This window comes from Sander lucioperca, chromosome 22 (genome assembly GCF_008315115.2).
Source record: "Sander lucioperca isolate FBNREF2018 chromosome 22, SLUC_FBN_1.2, whole genome shotgun sequence".
Taxonomy (NCBI): Eukaryota; Metazoa; Chordata; class Actinopteri; order Perciformes; family Percidae; genus Sander; species Sander lucioperca.
The window spans coordinates 22,174,858-22,189,265 of record NC_050194.1 but is presented as its reverse complement, the minus strand read 5'-3'; the positions used below and the strand labels follow the sequence as shown (position 1 = coordinate 22,189,265).

Here is a 14,408-nt window from a genome sequence, read left to right as displayed (position 1 = left end):
CTCGTCTCGTGTTTTTGAACGGTTCACACATCACGCTCGAGCATCGTGCACTTGCACGCAGTATGTTCTAGAATCTGAAAAAATATCAAAGTATGCTTAGACATCTGATTTATGTTTATTGTGTTGCTGCCATGTTGAGAGTCTGATTTTAATTTCTGGATTGAATAAAATAGTTTATTTATTTACCAACATTGTGAGGATTCCCAGAAGAGGTTTTTAAGGTTTGTACATAATTAAAAACAAAAGGGACAAGGATCTTCTTTAAAAATGTCAATTAATCTTTATTGGAGAAAGCAGTGAAGCAATGCATGTGACATTTTAAAAGTTTATCCAATAAATGTGCTAATTACATATAATATCTGTGTGCGATAATGATTTGAGTGTGGGTTGGCATGAAGATGAGTTTTTACTACATTCTTGATCCATTCACTAAATCACAACATGTGTTTATGAGGACCGCCAGCAGGATGAATAGTGAAGTGCCTGTGGTGGAAAAAGGCAAAGAAAATACAGATCGGATCAAATGTCGACGAAAAGCCAACCTTCAACAGGATTAGCTGAGCCGTAAGTAGCACTGACTTCATGTTCTCTCAATTTTATGACTTATAGGTCAACAAATAATTTAATAAAGTATTTTCCCATCAGAATTTGATTTCTGGTAGAGAGAAAGCTTTGAAACAGCATTCAAATCACCATGTTAAGGAAGAAAATATACCGTGATTGAACATTTAACTGAATTAACTAAATATCAGTAGTTATAAAATCCTGGCCACGGCTCTAAATATTAGACTTCAAATACAATTTCAATCACAGTTATCATTGCATCACATTTGTTTACCTTTTATGTGTCCATTATTAGAGGAATCAATTCCTGTCAAGAGATATAGACATCATAATACAAAATAAAAGCTTATACAGTAAAGACAAAAAAAACAACATATAAAGTACCTTGAATTGAACAGTCAGCTATTGGAGCCTCTTAATTTGAAAGAGGGGGAAATAGTAATGCTACAGTTTGCTATTTATTATTTATTTAAAGTCCCCCAACAGTTTTTTTTTAATTATTGTAACTTCACCTGGATGTTTGACTTTTACTGAGCAGAATGATGTTAAGGGCAGCGTTTTTAAACGTCTTGAAACTTTGGAATGGATGTTTAATATTGTGAGAAGTTCAAAACCCCTCAGGATGTATAGGCAACATGGGGGTACTGTATTGTACCTTTAATGTGAAACTCGGCAGTAAGGATCCCTCCACTTGGCTCAGCCTCCGATGACAGACTTCTGACAGAGCAGGGGGCCTTGAGGAAAGAGAAAAAGAGGAAACAAGAGTTTAATTTTTGTCAAATTAAACTAAGAATAACCATAACATCCCAAACCGATTGGGAGGATAAACTTCTGTTAAACTTCTATTAAAGTTGAGGTTGTTCACTGTACTCTGCTTCAAATTATTTCCTCCCTCCCACAGGCAACCGACCAAATAGCACAATTAAAAAATGCTCCATTATAAGTAGAAGTCCTGCATTAAAAATTCTACAAGTAAAAGTACAGACGTGTTATCACCTAAATGTACTTTAAGTATCAAAAGTAAACATACTCATTCTGCATTAAAATATCCCCTATGGCTGATAAATTATTACATAAGACATTATTAGATTTTTGATATTCTTGCATCAGTGCTTTGGCAGGGTTTTTAGTTGACTGAGGTGGAGCTAGCTTTAACTATACACAGTTAGATAGGTCAGTGGTTCCTAACCTTGGGGCGCAAGTCCCTCCAAAGGGTCACAAGTTAAATCTAAAGGGGTCGTGAGATGATTAATGGGAGGGTAAAGAATACAAAACAACCACAAAACGACTCAAATCTATATTCATTCTTTGGACTTTTCTCTAATTGTTGGTATTGCTGTGAAAAATTGGGTAATTATACCTCTTCTGAAGTTTAACAATTTGAATTACCTAAAACTCACAAGCCAAAAGAGGTTGGTAACCACTGATTGAATTAAAAGCTTTTCATATGTTTAAAAAAAAACAAATGGAAAACATGCATCTAATAAAGTAAATAATGCTGTCATGACTTGGATTTTGCCTCATTTGTACATTGCTTTGGACAAAAGTGTCTGCCATATAATTACATTTCAATGTACATGGAGTAAAAAGAACAATATTTACCTCTGAAATGTTGCGTAGAAGTGTTAGGTAGCAAAAAATGGAAATACTCAAGTTAAGTACTTCAAAATTGTACTTAAGTACAGTACTTGATTAATGAACCTCCTTACTCTCCACCACTGGAAACTGATGCCATATAATCATAACACATACTGTATGTGATATTTCTAAAGGGGAAAAGTTTGATTGTATTTGGAGAGAAAGAAAGAAGATAAATCAATAGAGTTTCACAGTGGTTTGATGTTCGATATGATATCAAAGTGTTGTACTCACTGGCTGACAGACGAGCCTCTCTCCGTCACAAACCTGGACCTCACAATGAAGCCAGACGGTGGAAACCTTCTCCAGCCGTTGGAAGCGGAAAGAGTTGAACTTGAACATGGAGCGGCTGTCTTTGGCGTTCTCAAAAATAGTCACAGTGTGGTCGGAGGTGCAGCTGTTGGAAGACAAAAAACTGTTTAACCTACAGTTCTGTCGAATCTGCTGGAGAGGTATTCTTTCACATTCAACTAAATCTACTATAGTCTATATTAGAGGTGTGAATCTTCACTGATCTCCCAATTCGATTATGATTATCATGTCAGCGATTCGATTCGATATCTCGATGCATCACGATGCGTCAAATACATTTTTCTATTAAAGCCATATAGGATATTTAATTCATAGCTTTTCAAGCTTCAAAAACCAAACATTCTGCAGTGCTCTAATACTAAATAAATTGGATACATAAAACTACAGCACTGAGCACATGGCACTTCCTGAATGTGCAAAACATAACAGAATATGTAAACATCAAGGTTGTTAGGCATACATTAAATTGTAAACATAAATAATCGATTATGGCCCGGCCGATTATCGATGCAGCATCGTCCATGTCCACGATTCGATGCAGTGATTATTTGATTAATTTCAACACCTTTAGTCTATATCCACGACGTTCCACTTCCGGGATTGTTCAGGGGCTGCCGGAAATTCCACCGGATGTCCGTTACCTTCAGCTTTCTTTGTGTTGGCATTCTAAACTTCGGTGGATTTCTGAGGACTATGGTTAACTGCTCCTCAGATCTCTGCAGGGTAAATCCAGACAGCTAGCTAGACTGTTGAATCTGAGTTTTCTGCTGCACGACTAAAACTACTTTTGAACGCACACGTTCCACCAAAAACAAGTTCCTCCCCGAGGCTATTTTGCAGAGGCGCCGTTGCTCTGTGTGGCACTTAGCGCTGCCCAAGATGATTGTGATTGGTTTAAAAAAATGCCAATAAACCAAGGCACGTTTTTTTCCCATCCCAGAATGCTGTGTGGACTAGCCAGACCTTCCTCCACAGCGCTGTGGAGGAAGGTCTGGCAATGTGATACTAACTACACTGTAAAAATCATACAGGATTTTTTTATTACAACTCGGAGGAATTAATTACATTAAAACACATGGGCAGACTGTGAACAAATGATTCAAGTTCATATAGTTAACTCAATTTTGAGGCAGAAGGGGACTTTATATTTTACTTTGTACCTGTTAATGATAAGACTCCACCTTTTCTTGTCTGTTGAGTAAGGAGTAGGAGTGGCCCAGCAGTTGTTTATAACAACTTTGAATCTGAGAGGTACAGCAAATGACAATAAAAACATGGGTTAGAAATCGAGCGGTATCCACCTGCACAGGAATATGACGGTGAAACTCACTTATGTTTCCGGCTTGTTTTCTCTGCTTGTTTGTTTGTCTGTCAGCAAGATTACGGAAAACTCACTGACCAGATTTTCATGAAAGTTGGTGGAATGGTGTAGCATGGGCCACGGAAGAACCCATGAAATTTTGGAGCAGAACCGAACCATGGGGCGGATACACAAATTATTTATCACTTTCATTAACATTGCAAGATTGGGCATTTGTGCTCCATTCATGCGGTGGCGGAATAATGGGAAAAATGAGTCCCCGACTGGGAAAATTCCCACTGCATTAACATCGTGGGGTAGAGCATGCCTCGGTGGAGATCTGCGCTCTCCGAGTGCCCTTGTAGTTACACTTAACATTTGATGTTTTGTACTTTACCTAATATTGTCATTCTGTTTCTCCATACTGTAATCTTCCTAATGCTTCCTCTGTCTACTCTGTATACAGACATTTACTGCATGTCATTCCATTTGCACATGAATATACTTGTATGAATATAAACATAATCTTTAAGTATCTTTAGGGAAAATGTGTCGATATACCTGTTACTTAGTCCTTTTGCCTCGATGCCGATGAAGACTTCAGAGCCGATCTCAGAAGTGTCGATCACATAAGGAGCGTCCTTGGCATACAGGAACTTTGAATTCTACAAATTATATAGTAAAAGTATGACCGTAACAAGTCATAATTGTACACCAAATAACTTTTAATTATACCTTTATTTTTCCAGACAGCCATTTCGCGCAAGATTTATTAAAGCAACACTAGAGAACTTTTCCCGCTTCGGTCCCCCTACAGGTTGGAAGCGGAATTGTCCATTACATTACATTACCGCTACCCGATCTGGCAAACTTGCATAAGTTTGCCAGACCCCTGTAGATCCCTGTAGGGGGACCGACGCGGGAAAAGTTACCTAGTGTCGCTTTAAACAACATGTCTAGAAAATTGCATGATTGCATTCAACATGTTACTTCCACAGGAGAAAATGAATCTGTGAGCGGCTACTCACCGTGAACACATTCATAGACAACTGTGATCTAAAAGTGCCTAAACTCCCGTTGTTGACATAAACTGTAGCCACTCTGGAAAAAGCAGAGGGTTTAGTAAAAACACTGCAAGTCATTGGGTTAGAATGCACTTCTCTTCCGCACGGTAACTGTGGTTGCCTCGTGTCTTGGATTGATGCTTACCTTTGACTGAACACTGCGTTATTTACAAGGTAGGCTGCTCGGTACATGCAGTTGAAGGTGTAGTTGACCGGCTGGTTTCTGACTGTGAGCGACGTATCGTTGGACACGATGGAGTTATAGAAGACGTACTTGGGGTCTTTGCCGGGCATGTACTGTGGAGAAAAATCAACATCAGAGGGAATATGAATTCAATAATCAATAATCGTTTATGTTAAAAGGTTAAAACGTGCATACGAGACAGAAACTTAAAGGGATAGTTCAGATTTTTTTTAAGTGGTTAAAGGTGCTGTTTGTCTGTCAGCAGGATTTCAGAACAACTACTTGCCCCATCTTCATGAAAGTTGCTTGAATGGTTTAGCATGGGCCAAGGAAGGACCCATTACATTTTGAAGCGTATTCAAATCATGGGCCGGATACAACAATTATTTTCCACTTTCATTAAAGGCCCTGAACACCCACACAGGTGTTTATAGTTAATGTGGCTGATTGGACCTTTTCCAGGACTGTGTGGGTGTGGTTAGACTGAGTGATTGACATCTTCCTGAGTCCACTGTTTGTGTTCTTGCACCTGTTAGGGCGGGACAAATGACACCTTTATCATCCGTATTGTTAGAAAGAATTTGTGACTTAATAAGTTCCCTAATTCACTGCTATCAATCACTGCTCATGCATACGCATTCATTCTCCCTTGTGGGGGGAGGGGCTTAGGAGACCGTATTGGGCTTTAGCGGAAAGGGGGGAGGGACTGAGAAGTTGTCGATGTTAACATTTTTTGGCTAAGTCCTGGATCTTCACAATCCTACCTACAGCACCTTTCATGTGGTGTCGAAATAATTGGAAACATGACTTCCTGACTGGGAATTCACACTTTTGTTAACATTACGTGACAGAGCATGCCTTGGCTCTCCGAGTGCCCTTTGTGGTTTGCTGTTTGTCTTCATTTTCTTGTATTTTTCCTCCTCTCTTTCTTTTTTTTTTTTGTTACTGTCTTGATTTTATTTATTTTTTCTTTAAAATGACTTGTTGCTGTATTGTAGGCATTACCATGTACATTGAGCTTATCTTTGTCTTTTTTTATTATCTTATCTTATAATTGCCATAACCTGAGAAACAGCAACATTGTTTCTGGTTTTCAAACATCAATGTTCATTGTTTGAAGCACCACAAACTAATTCCATTCACCTTCTTTATATTGGGGTAGTGGCAAAATCGTCAGAGGAAGATGTATGAAGCTGGGCCAATTAATAATAAATAAATCTCCTCCTCTCCATGGCTAGATACTACAGTTATTGTGACCCTCACCTCAGACTGCGTGCCGCAGTACGAGTGGTTTTTGGGTGTCAGGTCTGGGATGATGAAGCGGTAGAAGCCTGGGCTGTGTATCCCAGAGTAACAGACTCCACCCAGAGACAGCTGGTCAATCTCCCAGCCGTAAGGACACTCTGGGACGTTGGCAATGATGGCGTTGGGGAAACATGACACCATAACATAGTCTGAAATAAGACATCAGAGAGACAAACTTGAATCATTATTTAGCCTCTTCACTGTTAACAGTTTAACATTTTGCCAATAACTCCCTTATTACACTCAATATTATGTCATGTACTTATTTATTTATTTTTTTTACTTAATATTGTCTTTTTTTTCTCCATATTGCAATTTTAGTTAATGTACTCTGTATATAGAGACTTACTGCATGTGAGATTTCTCCATTTTTTTCAGGTTAAAGTTTTTTTGTGAAGCTTTTCCTCAACCAAATCGAGGGTGTCGTACATTGTACAAAAATACATTACTTGACTTCAGTATGTTAATGTTAATTACATCTTGCATTAGTCAAACTCCCAATGAATCTGACAAATGAATAACACAGGATCTGCAGGATGTTTTGTGAAGGTAACATGAAACAAGCACATAATTAGCAACTAATCTGTGTACAGTTGTGATGTTACCTGCTTTTTGGGGAGAGCATGTCCACGCAACAGGCAAAAGCATCAATAACGCACCGACAGAAGCCATACTGTGATGCTGCGGAGAGATTTAAGAAGTTAGCAATGAGAGAATATTCAACATATAATGATTATAGTCATTAAAAAAAACACTCACCTGTATAGGAAAAACACCTTTGAATAGTCTAATGTCAGAGGATCTTCAGTCTTCAACAAGCTACCAACATGAGTGACTCTAAAACTAACATCTTGACAACTGGAGGAGGTATTTTATACCATCACAGGTGAGAGTAATCTACTTCTCCCCCGTCTCCACTTCTCCCCTCTGGCAGGTTTAAGAGCTCTATTGTGAAGCTACGCACAAAAGCTCTCTGTGCTGCTCGGACATTCACTTTCAAATGACTAGCGTCTCACAGGATTACCACTCAAGGTGCTTTAAGTCACCTTTTCTAGGGACAGGCATACAGGGAAATGTGTCAATTGTATGCAGTGAATATCAAACAGTTATAACTTTAGGAGGATATGTATTTCATATATCATTTGCATGATTATTGTGGCAGAGGAAGACAACTTCACATCTTCAAGCTTAATATCGAGCCCACAGACTCACATTGTGTAACCAGACAACTAAAGACTGACTGTTCCGAATAGATTTGTAGCTTCTTCTTCTTTCTTTCTTTGTTACAGTTTACATAAAATTATAATTACAAAATGTCTTTATTCGTTTCGTTAATTTCACAAGACATCATTGTATCATTAAACACAATTTCAGAAGGTACAATGATCATATGTAGGCCGCGTGAAATGGGGAACCCCAAATAAGCTGCTAAAAGCTTTTTGGAGGGGCCCGATGTTTTAAAACGTCATATATTTGTTTATTTCCTGATCAGTGCCAAAATACTGTAGGAATTGGTATGATCATAGATTGTATCCTTTATTTAAAGCAGAAGTTTGACTATTTGGGAAACACCCTTATTTGGTTTCGGCTGGAAAATATTGAAACCATTCTTGTATGTTTGATATGAAGCTACAGCCGGTTAGCTTAGCTCAGCATAAAGACTGGAAACAGGAGGAAAAAGGCTCTGTGTAAAGGCTCTGACACACCAACCCAACGGCCAACCTTCAGCAGAAAAGGACTGCCTCCCCCAGTTGGTCAAAAAAGTGCCTCGGAACACACCGAAGCGACGCTTACTTGAGCGTACGTTCTGCGCGTGCGCGAGACGTAATACATCTCCATAACAGCAGGTGGCGCTAATCTGTATTGTCGCCCAAAAAAATTAAAACCGGCAGCTGATTGGACGAATGCGTCACGTGGGTCTGGCTTCTCCCGAATTTCATAATGGCGGCTCGTTCGGAATACAATCTCATATTTCACGAAAATAGTTCACCGAAACGTGTTTCTGAAAACATTTTAAGTGAGAAATAGGCCATACAGTTGCTGAATCTGTCTTCATTTCAAATCGACAAAGGTCAGTTTAAAAGATTTTCGTCAGATTTTGAGAGGCATTAGACACGCTCATCCCGCTCGTCATTTCCGGGTTAGCACTCCACCAATCAGATTGGTCATTGAGTCCGACTGCCCGCCTTCCGATTCAACATGTCAAATCGGCCCAAATGAAGGCCGACGGCTCCTCCGACTGACGACAGCACGGAACACACCGAACAGACTCGAGTCACTGACCTCGCCAGCCTGTTCAGCGGCCAATAATCGGGTTGGTGTGTCAGCGCCTTAAAGGTAACAAGATCCGCCTACCAGCTCACTGATTAAAATGCTATATCTTGTTTGTTTAATCTGTACAAATACTGAAGTGTAAAAAAAAATTATTTCAAACTATTTCACTGTTTTACTCTGACTATTTCTTGGCTGAAACTAAAATTGTCCGACACGTAAAACGACGAATTCTCATTTTTACACTTTGTTTTTTTTTTTTTAAGATTTTAACAACAAGACATAACAGAACTTGAGGTAGACAGAGAAACAGACGTCCCTGTTTCTTCAATTAGTCCTCTTGGTCAAGCAGGACAAAATGTTCAGGAACAGAACACCATTTAAGAAGCCTAATAGTGCAAACAGACATGTATGGATACCTTCAAAAAGTGATGGCAGTTCAGATAAGAGGAGGCTTACACTAGTAACTAGTGTTCTTAAGCGGAGATGATAGGCCTGTGTTTTGCAGCATTCAGTGATATAAGGTTTCTCACAGTCTCGTGCGATTAGATATCACCTTTGTCTCGTCAGCCTAAGGTATGTGTGTGAAACGTGTGTCCTCATTGGCCTGTTTACATCATTTTTATCAGTTAATAACGTGCAGCATAAAGCCTCAGTAGCTTTAATTTGAAGTGTATACAGCTGACAGTTTGTCATGTTTTATTATCTGTTCTAAATCAACTTTTTTTAAAGCTATAGTGCGTAGTTTCTGTCACCCCCATGAGGAATTCTAAGTAATGACAACAAAACTGTTGGAGCGTCCACATGATACAAGCCTTCTGTGATCACGCACCACCCCTCCTCCACGCAACTGCTAGTATGCAAGGAGGACACGGAGGATTAATAAACATGATGGACTCTTCAGAAGAGGTAATTATCTTCACTCGAGTTTCTGTGCGGGAAAGTCACCGGATGACACAATCTTCTGAACATAGCCATACTGAGAAAACACAGAGAGAGTTGTGTGGAGCTGATAGTCTTAATTAGCTTTGTAGCAACTCATTTGGCAATGGCTTGAATGTAACAGATGTTAATTAATATCAAAAAGTTACGCACTAAAGCTTTAAGAAATTAAAATGGCTGGAAAACTGAAGTTGCTCAAGGGAAAGCTAAATATGCCTTCAATGCACCAATAAAAGTTAGAAATCTTTCTTGTTTTTACCATGCACTTCCATTCCAAAACCTCCGTGCAAAGACTTAATGATGAGAGCTGTAAAACGATAGCAAAGAGGTTAGACACTAATGTCCTTCACAGAACAATTCAAGTCACCCAGCAACTGAAGGGGCAAACTGCAGACGATTAGCATGTGAATGGAGCGACGGGGGAGTTTGCAAGGAAGATACCGATCTGAGAACGGGTCAGGAGACAGCTAGCATTACAGCATCTGGTGGATGCTAACAATCAGGAGCCGCCAAGACTCCACCATGTTAGGTAACCGTGGCCTGCGGTCCAAGAAACATGCTCAGTGTGTCCACTTTGAGCTTTAAAGTGATACTGCACTCAAAATCTATCCTTTGAATGTAAAATGTATACTAAATGTTAAAGTAGTCTGTATAAGCTTCTTAATGCAAAACATGAGGCCACAGTCAGCTTCGATCAAATTCAGCAACTAATGGATTCTGATTGTGTCTAAATGTCACAAACAAACAAATGTCTTGAGAAAAGTATCAGAACTTCTTAAACCACTCCTGCAGCATGATTCCCTTCTTTAATGTCCATAATATGTTCCAAACACAATGTGTGTGCCCAAAAGTTTTTGGCCAAATGTTATGACGGAGTAGTAAAGCTATTTTTGAGATTCTTCTTTCTCAAAATATTCTTCTGATATTATTACTTTTTTCTTAAAATTGTGACTTGATAACACTAAATCTTTTTTTTTCTCAAAATCTCATCTTTCTTTCCATCCTACAGTGGCTCAAAGTCTGTTGACAAACTGAACTTTTTCTTATTGTTTGTATGTGTATAATTTAAGGGATGTTTCTGTATGAAGGAAACTTTAGTTAACAGAGTAGCACTGCATGGGTTAGAGTCAGTTTTTAACAAAATGCTTATTTGGGTTTACTGTGTGTATAATCATTACAAACATATGCAACATCTCCCTGTATGTTCATATCTCGCTTATGTGTATTCATTGATCAGGAGTGATTTTGACAGCTTTAAAATACAGTGATAGCATTGAATAATAACAGACTTCTTGCTTTTGGAAAATGTTTCTTTTTATTCTTTAAATTGAAGGGGAATAAACATTTATAGATCAATCAAAGATCATTAAAGGCATGAGGAAGATACTGTAAGGCATTGTTGAGCTACATACAGTAGTGCTTTTGTCAAAATGTACAAAATGAAATAAAAAAACAAAACATCCTTGCTGTAAGACTCTAATAAGAACCATGTAGCAGTACAGCATACTTGAAAAATACATACATTTCTTTATATACAATCATATACAACATATTTACACAATAAATTGCTTTAATGTTGAGGCTGGCATCAAGATTTGGCCACTTGGCAGGTCCAACTTGTTCGTTCTAGCTGGTAAATAAAATCTCTCCTGAAAGAAAAACAAACTGAGGTTAGAAATGTACACACACACACACACACACACACACACACACACACACACACACAATGTAACACACCATTTATTTCAACTAACACAAAACATTAAACATTTTAAAGCAAAGGGTCAGTGAGTTATTACAAGTTGAACTCTTCTGTTGGAAGGAAGGAAATGTTCCCAAAGACCCAGAAACCAACCACGTTTTCTGTGTCAGTTAGTTTAGTTGGATTAAACAGGAACATGGCCATTAGATGTCCTCTGATTACGCTTCATGCTTATCAGGTTTGTTAGCATAAACTTGTCTACAAAAAAATCAGTTTCATACTAACAGGAAATGATACACGTGGCAAAGTCTATCAAATAAAAGTACGACATTGGAATGTAACTGCCAATTAAACTTCACAAATGTTGTCACCAAAATGTTTTTCCAAGGATTTAATTGATTATTTTTTCTTTGGCCTTCCAAACTGTTCCTGGAGCTATTTTGCTGACATCCATAATTTGCTTTAATTTTTTCCAGCTGGGAGTAGCTCCTCCGTTTCTTTGTGCAATGCACCGTGGGACAACAGTGTACAATCAAGAGCGCACACACACAAAAAAACAAGAGTTTTGTTTAGTGAGTGTGTGTGATGACTGTTTTGAGTGTGCTTTACTCAGTACATACTCAAAACCTGCTTAGATTTATCACGTAGTGTCGAGACTAAAAACTACATTTAGACAAAGGGCTCCAATAACGCAGGACCTGCATCACTTGATATTGTAAGTACGTGGTTTAATATTCAACAATTTTGCAATGAATCAAATGCTGTACAACCATTTGACAAACAGTGTCCCTGAGGCTTTTGGGGGCCTTGGTAATCACGCCTTGGCTTTTGGTATTCTGAGTAAATCATTTCAGAAGAAAACTTTATTCGCTGTACTTACTCTCTCTGGTGTGATGCATCGTCTTTTCGACACAGTAGCCCCTCGTCACATGGACAAATCTGGTTAATGCTGAATGCCAGACCACCATCGGGAACATAGCAGCTCTCCCCGCTGATCAGACGTCTCTTGCACACCTGCTCACCGTGGTGTCGAGCGCAGCACATGGATGTCCCACAATCCCTGTCAACTTTACATCTGGCACCTGGATAAAGGAAAAAAAACTATTTCAGGTCCAGTTGTTTTTGAATCTCCAAACCGACAAAAGACACACTCTCTCATGTTTTAAATAAACAGGGTTTTAATGTGTTTGCTGGCGCACCCTTACCCTCTTGCCCGTTGGGGATGCTGCGGTGGCACTTCCCAAACATGCAGCTGAGTCCGCGGACGCACTGGGCATCCCTGCGACAGTAGTGGCCCTCCCCTCGCAGAGGAACACAAAGACCAAAGTGTCGATCACAGGAGAAACCCCGTCCACAGGCCCTGTCATGGTCGCACACAGCCTGGGGAGGAAAAAAAGGGGGAAAATTGAGACTTTTGTTAAAACTTGTAAAATTCATGGACATAGGGACTAAATTGCCTTGTGCAAAAGCATTAAAAGCACATTTATCATATGGGAGAAGTGACACTGATTCTGGGTGTAACCTTTCTTCTTTAAACAGACATTTTCCGATCTTTTAGAAGAAATATTTTACGACACAAACACAGAACTGCCTTGAAACAATATGAATTAATTCAAGGGAAGCATTACATTAATACACAGTATCTAGTATCTTACCGTGATTGCTTTGGCTACAAGAGCGCTTTCTCTAGGCGCCTTTGCTCCTTCTTTGGGGGGGCTGTGAGGCATGTTAAGCATCCAGGCCCATATACGAGCTTGGGTCCAGGAGAAGCAGAGACACAGGCAGAGCATCCACAGATTCCCCAACATTTCCACCAAAACAATTAATAATAAAAATAAATATAAAAGCAAGAGAGACTGAAAATGATTAACTCAAGACTGGGTGACTCAAGGCAAAATCAAAGATGAGTCACTTGGCTATGGCTCCACACCAAATCCAAATCAAAATGTCCCAGTAAGTGTGTACTGCAGAGATCCATGCAGTGACAGTGGCTGCCTCCTCTTCCAGTGTGACATTTATAGGTCACCAGGGCTGGACTTTATCCCCCACCGGGCTGTTTGTCCAAGCAACAGGGTATGAGGAGACAATTAGTTGTTAATGGATTAACTAAATTGCCCGGATCACCCCCTGCAGCCAGAAAATAGTGGCGAAATGACCAGTCGCGGAGCAGGGAGAAAGGGAAAGAGGGGAGATGGGAGCCGGGAGGGGATGGGGGGACGTGATGGGCTGACAACAGCTTCACACAATAGAGCCGAGCACCACCTCTGTGTGGTTATCTCTGCCAGACAAACAAATGAGGAAGACAAAGGCAGACAAATGCACGACATGTTCCACTGCTCACTGAGTGACGGGTAAAGCCAATGTGGGTCCCGGCCCCAAAACACTGGGCAAACACTCCTGGCCCTGACCTCCACTGCCCCGTCGCCCCCTACCTTATCCCACTTCAGACCCCATGCTGAGAGCAATTTGCAGAAGTGCACTCTGCAGACGACCCCATGATCTCATTAAATGTAATTACCATCAGCCATTAGTTCTCGGTGGGAGAAGGGGAGTAAGTGGAGGGGAGAGAAGTTGCTCGAGATAAACAAACTTGGTTCATTCATTTTTGCACATTTTCTTCAACAATGTCAGTTTCTTTTTACTTGTCAAAAAGAAATTAGACCAACAATAATCAACTGTAGTAATAAAAAAAAGGTAATAACTTCATATGCTTAAAAATTCACCATTTTTAAATTTCAGATTTTGCGCGTTAAAAAGATCTGGTGATTGTTTAAAGTGAAATCTTTTGGAAATATTCTATCAGTGGGCCGATACCTTGAAAATAAGGAGAACATAACTAGCAGACTGTTCTGTTGAAATGCTTCAGACATATCATCATGGAGTATAAAAGTGAAGTCGTTTCTCAACCTGCTAGGTTGACAGCCACAACATGTTGGTCTTTCATTCATGATGGGTTTCTTTGATATAGTGTATAACCTTCCTACTGTCTCAATTTCATCTGCTAGACAGCTTTTTCTCACAACAAGTGGGTGTAATTTATGACATCCTTCACAGCTGTGTTTTTACCTGAAAAGAGTGAGTGGGTGGAAAGGTATCGGTGAGAAGCCTGAAAAGGAATCAGGACAG

At 39.6% G+C, this 14,408-nt stretch overlaps 2 protein-coding genes across 3 annotated transcripts; both read right to left on the bottom strand.

Moving 5' to 3' along the window:
• Positions 1-294: 294 nt before the first annotated feature.
• Positions 295-7,075, bottom strand: tectb (tectorin beta). The gene is made up of 10 exons (XM_031315742.2): positions 6,973-7,075; positions 6,326-6,516; positions 5,024-5,175; positions 4,843-4,915; positions 4,376-4,479; positions 3,675-3,758; positions 2,437-2,599; positions 1,220-1,298; positions 839-871; positions 295-483 (listed from the first exon to the last, which is right to left on the bottom strand). The coding sequence occupies exons 1-10, from the start codon at positions 7,037-7,039 to the stop codon at positions 410-412; spliced, it is 1,020 nt and encodes a 339-aa protein (XP_031171602.1). The 5' UTR covers positions 7,040-7,075; the 3' UTR covers positions 295-409.
• A 3,822-nt stretch (positions 7,076-10,897) lies between these two features.
• On the bottom strand, positions 10,898-14,408 carry LOC116061514 (dickkopf-related protein 3-like). Of its 2 annotated transcripts, XM_031315751.2 has the most exons (4): positions 12,938-14,408; positions 12,488-12,662; positions 12,163-12,364; positions 10,898-11,229 (listed from the first exon to the last, which is right to left on the bottom strand). In XM_031315751.2, exons 1-4 carry the CDS (start codon positions 13,088-13,090, stop codon positions 11,169-11,171), a joined length of 591 nt encoding a protein of 196 aa, XP_031171611.1. In that variant the 5' UTR covers positions 13,091-14,408; the 3' UTR covers positions 10,898-11,168. The 2 variants fall into 2 exon arrangements, with proteins under 2 accessions (XP_031171611.1, XP_031171613.1); XM_031315753.2 differs by lacking the exon at positions 10,898-11,229 and having other exon boundaries at positions 12,159-12,364; positions 12,938-13,090.

What these genes read in the sequence shown, in the direction of transcription:
- tectb (XM_031315742.2), bottom strand. Translation starts at nt 7,039, where the DNA reads ATGGCTTCTGTCGGTGCGTTATTGATGCTTTTGCCTGTTGCGTGGACA. An exon ending in GCAAAAGGACTAAGTAACAG is followed by an intron (nt 3,759 to 4,375) that starts GTATATCGACAC and finishes TGTACCTCTCAG; the next exon opens with ATTCAAAGTTGTTATAAACA. An exon ending in AGAGGCTCGTCTGTCAGCCA is followed by an intron (nt 1,299 to 2,436) that starts GTGAGTACAACA and finishes TCTTTCCTCAAG; the next exon opens with GCCCCCTGCTCTGTCAGAAG.
- LOC116061514 (XM_031315751.2), bottom strand. Translation starts at nt 13,090, where the DNA reads ATGTTGGGGAATCTGTGGATGCTCTGCCTGTGTCTCTGCTTCTCCTGG. An exon ending in TTGTAGCCAAAGCAATCACG is followed by an intron (nt 12,663 to 12,937) that starts GTAAGATACTAG and finishes TTTCCTCCCCAG; the next exon opens with GCTGTGTGCGACCATGACAG. An exon ending in CATCCCCAACGGGCAAGAGG is followed by an intron (nt 12,365 to 12,487) that starts GTAAGGGTGCGC and finishes TCCTTTATCCAG; the next exon opens with GTGCCAGATGTAAAGTTGAC.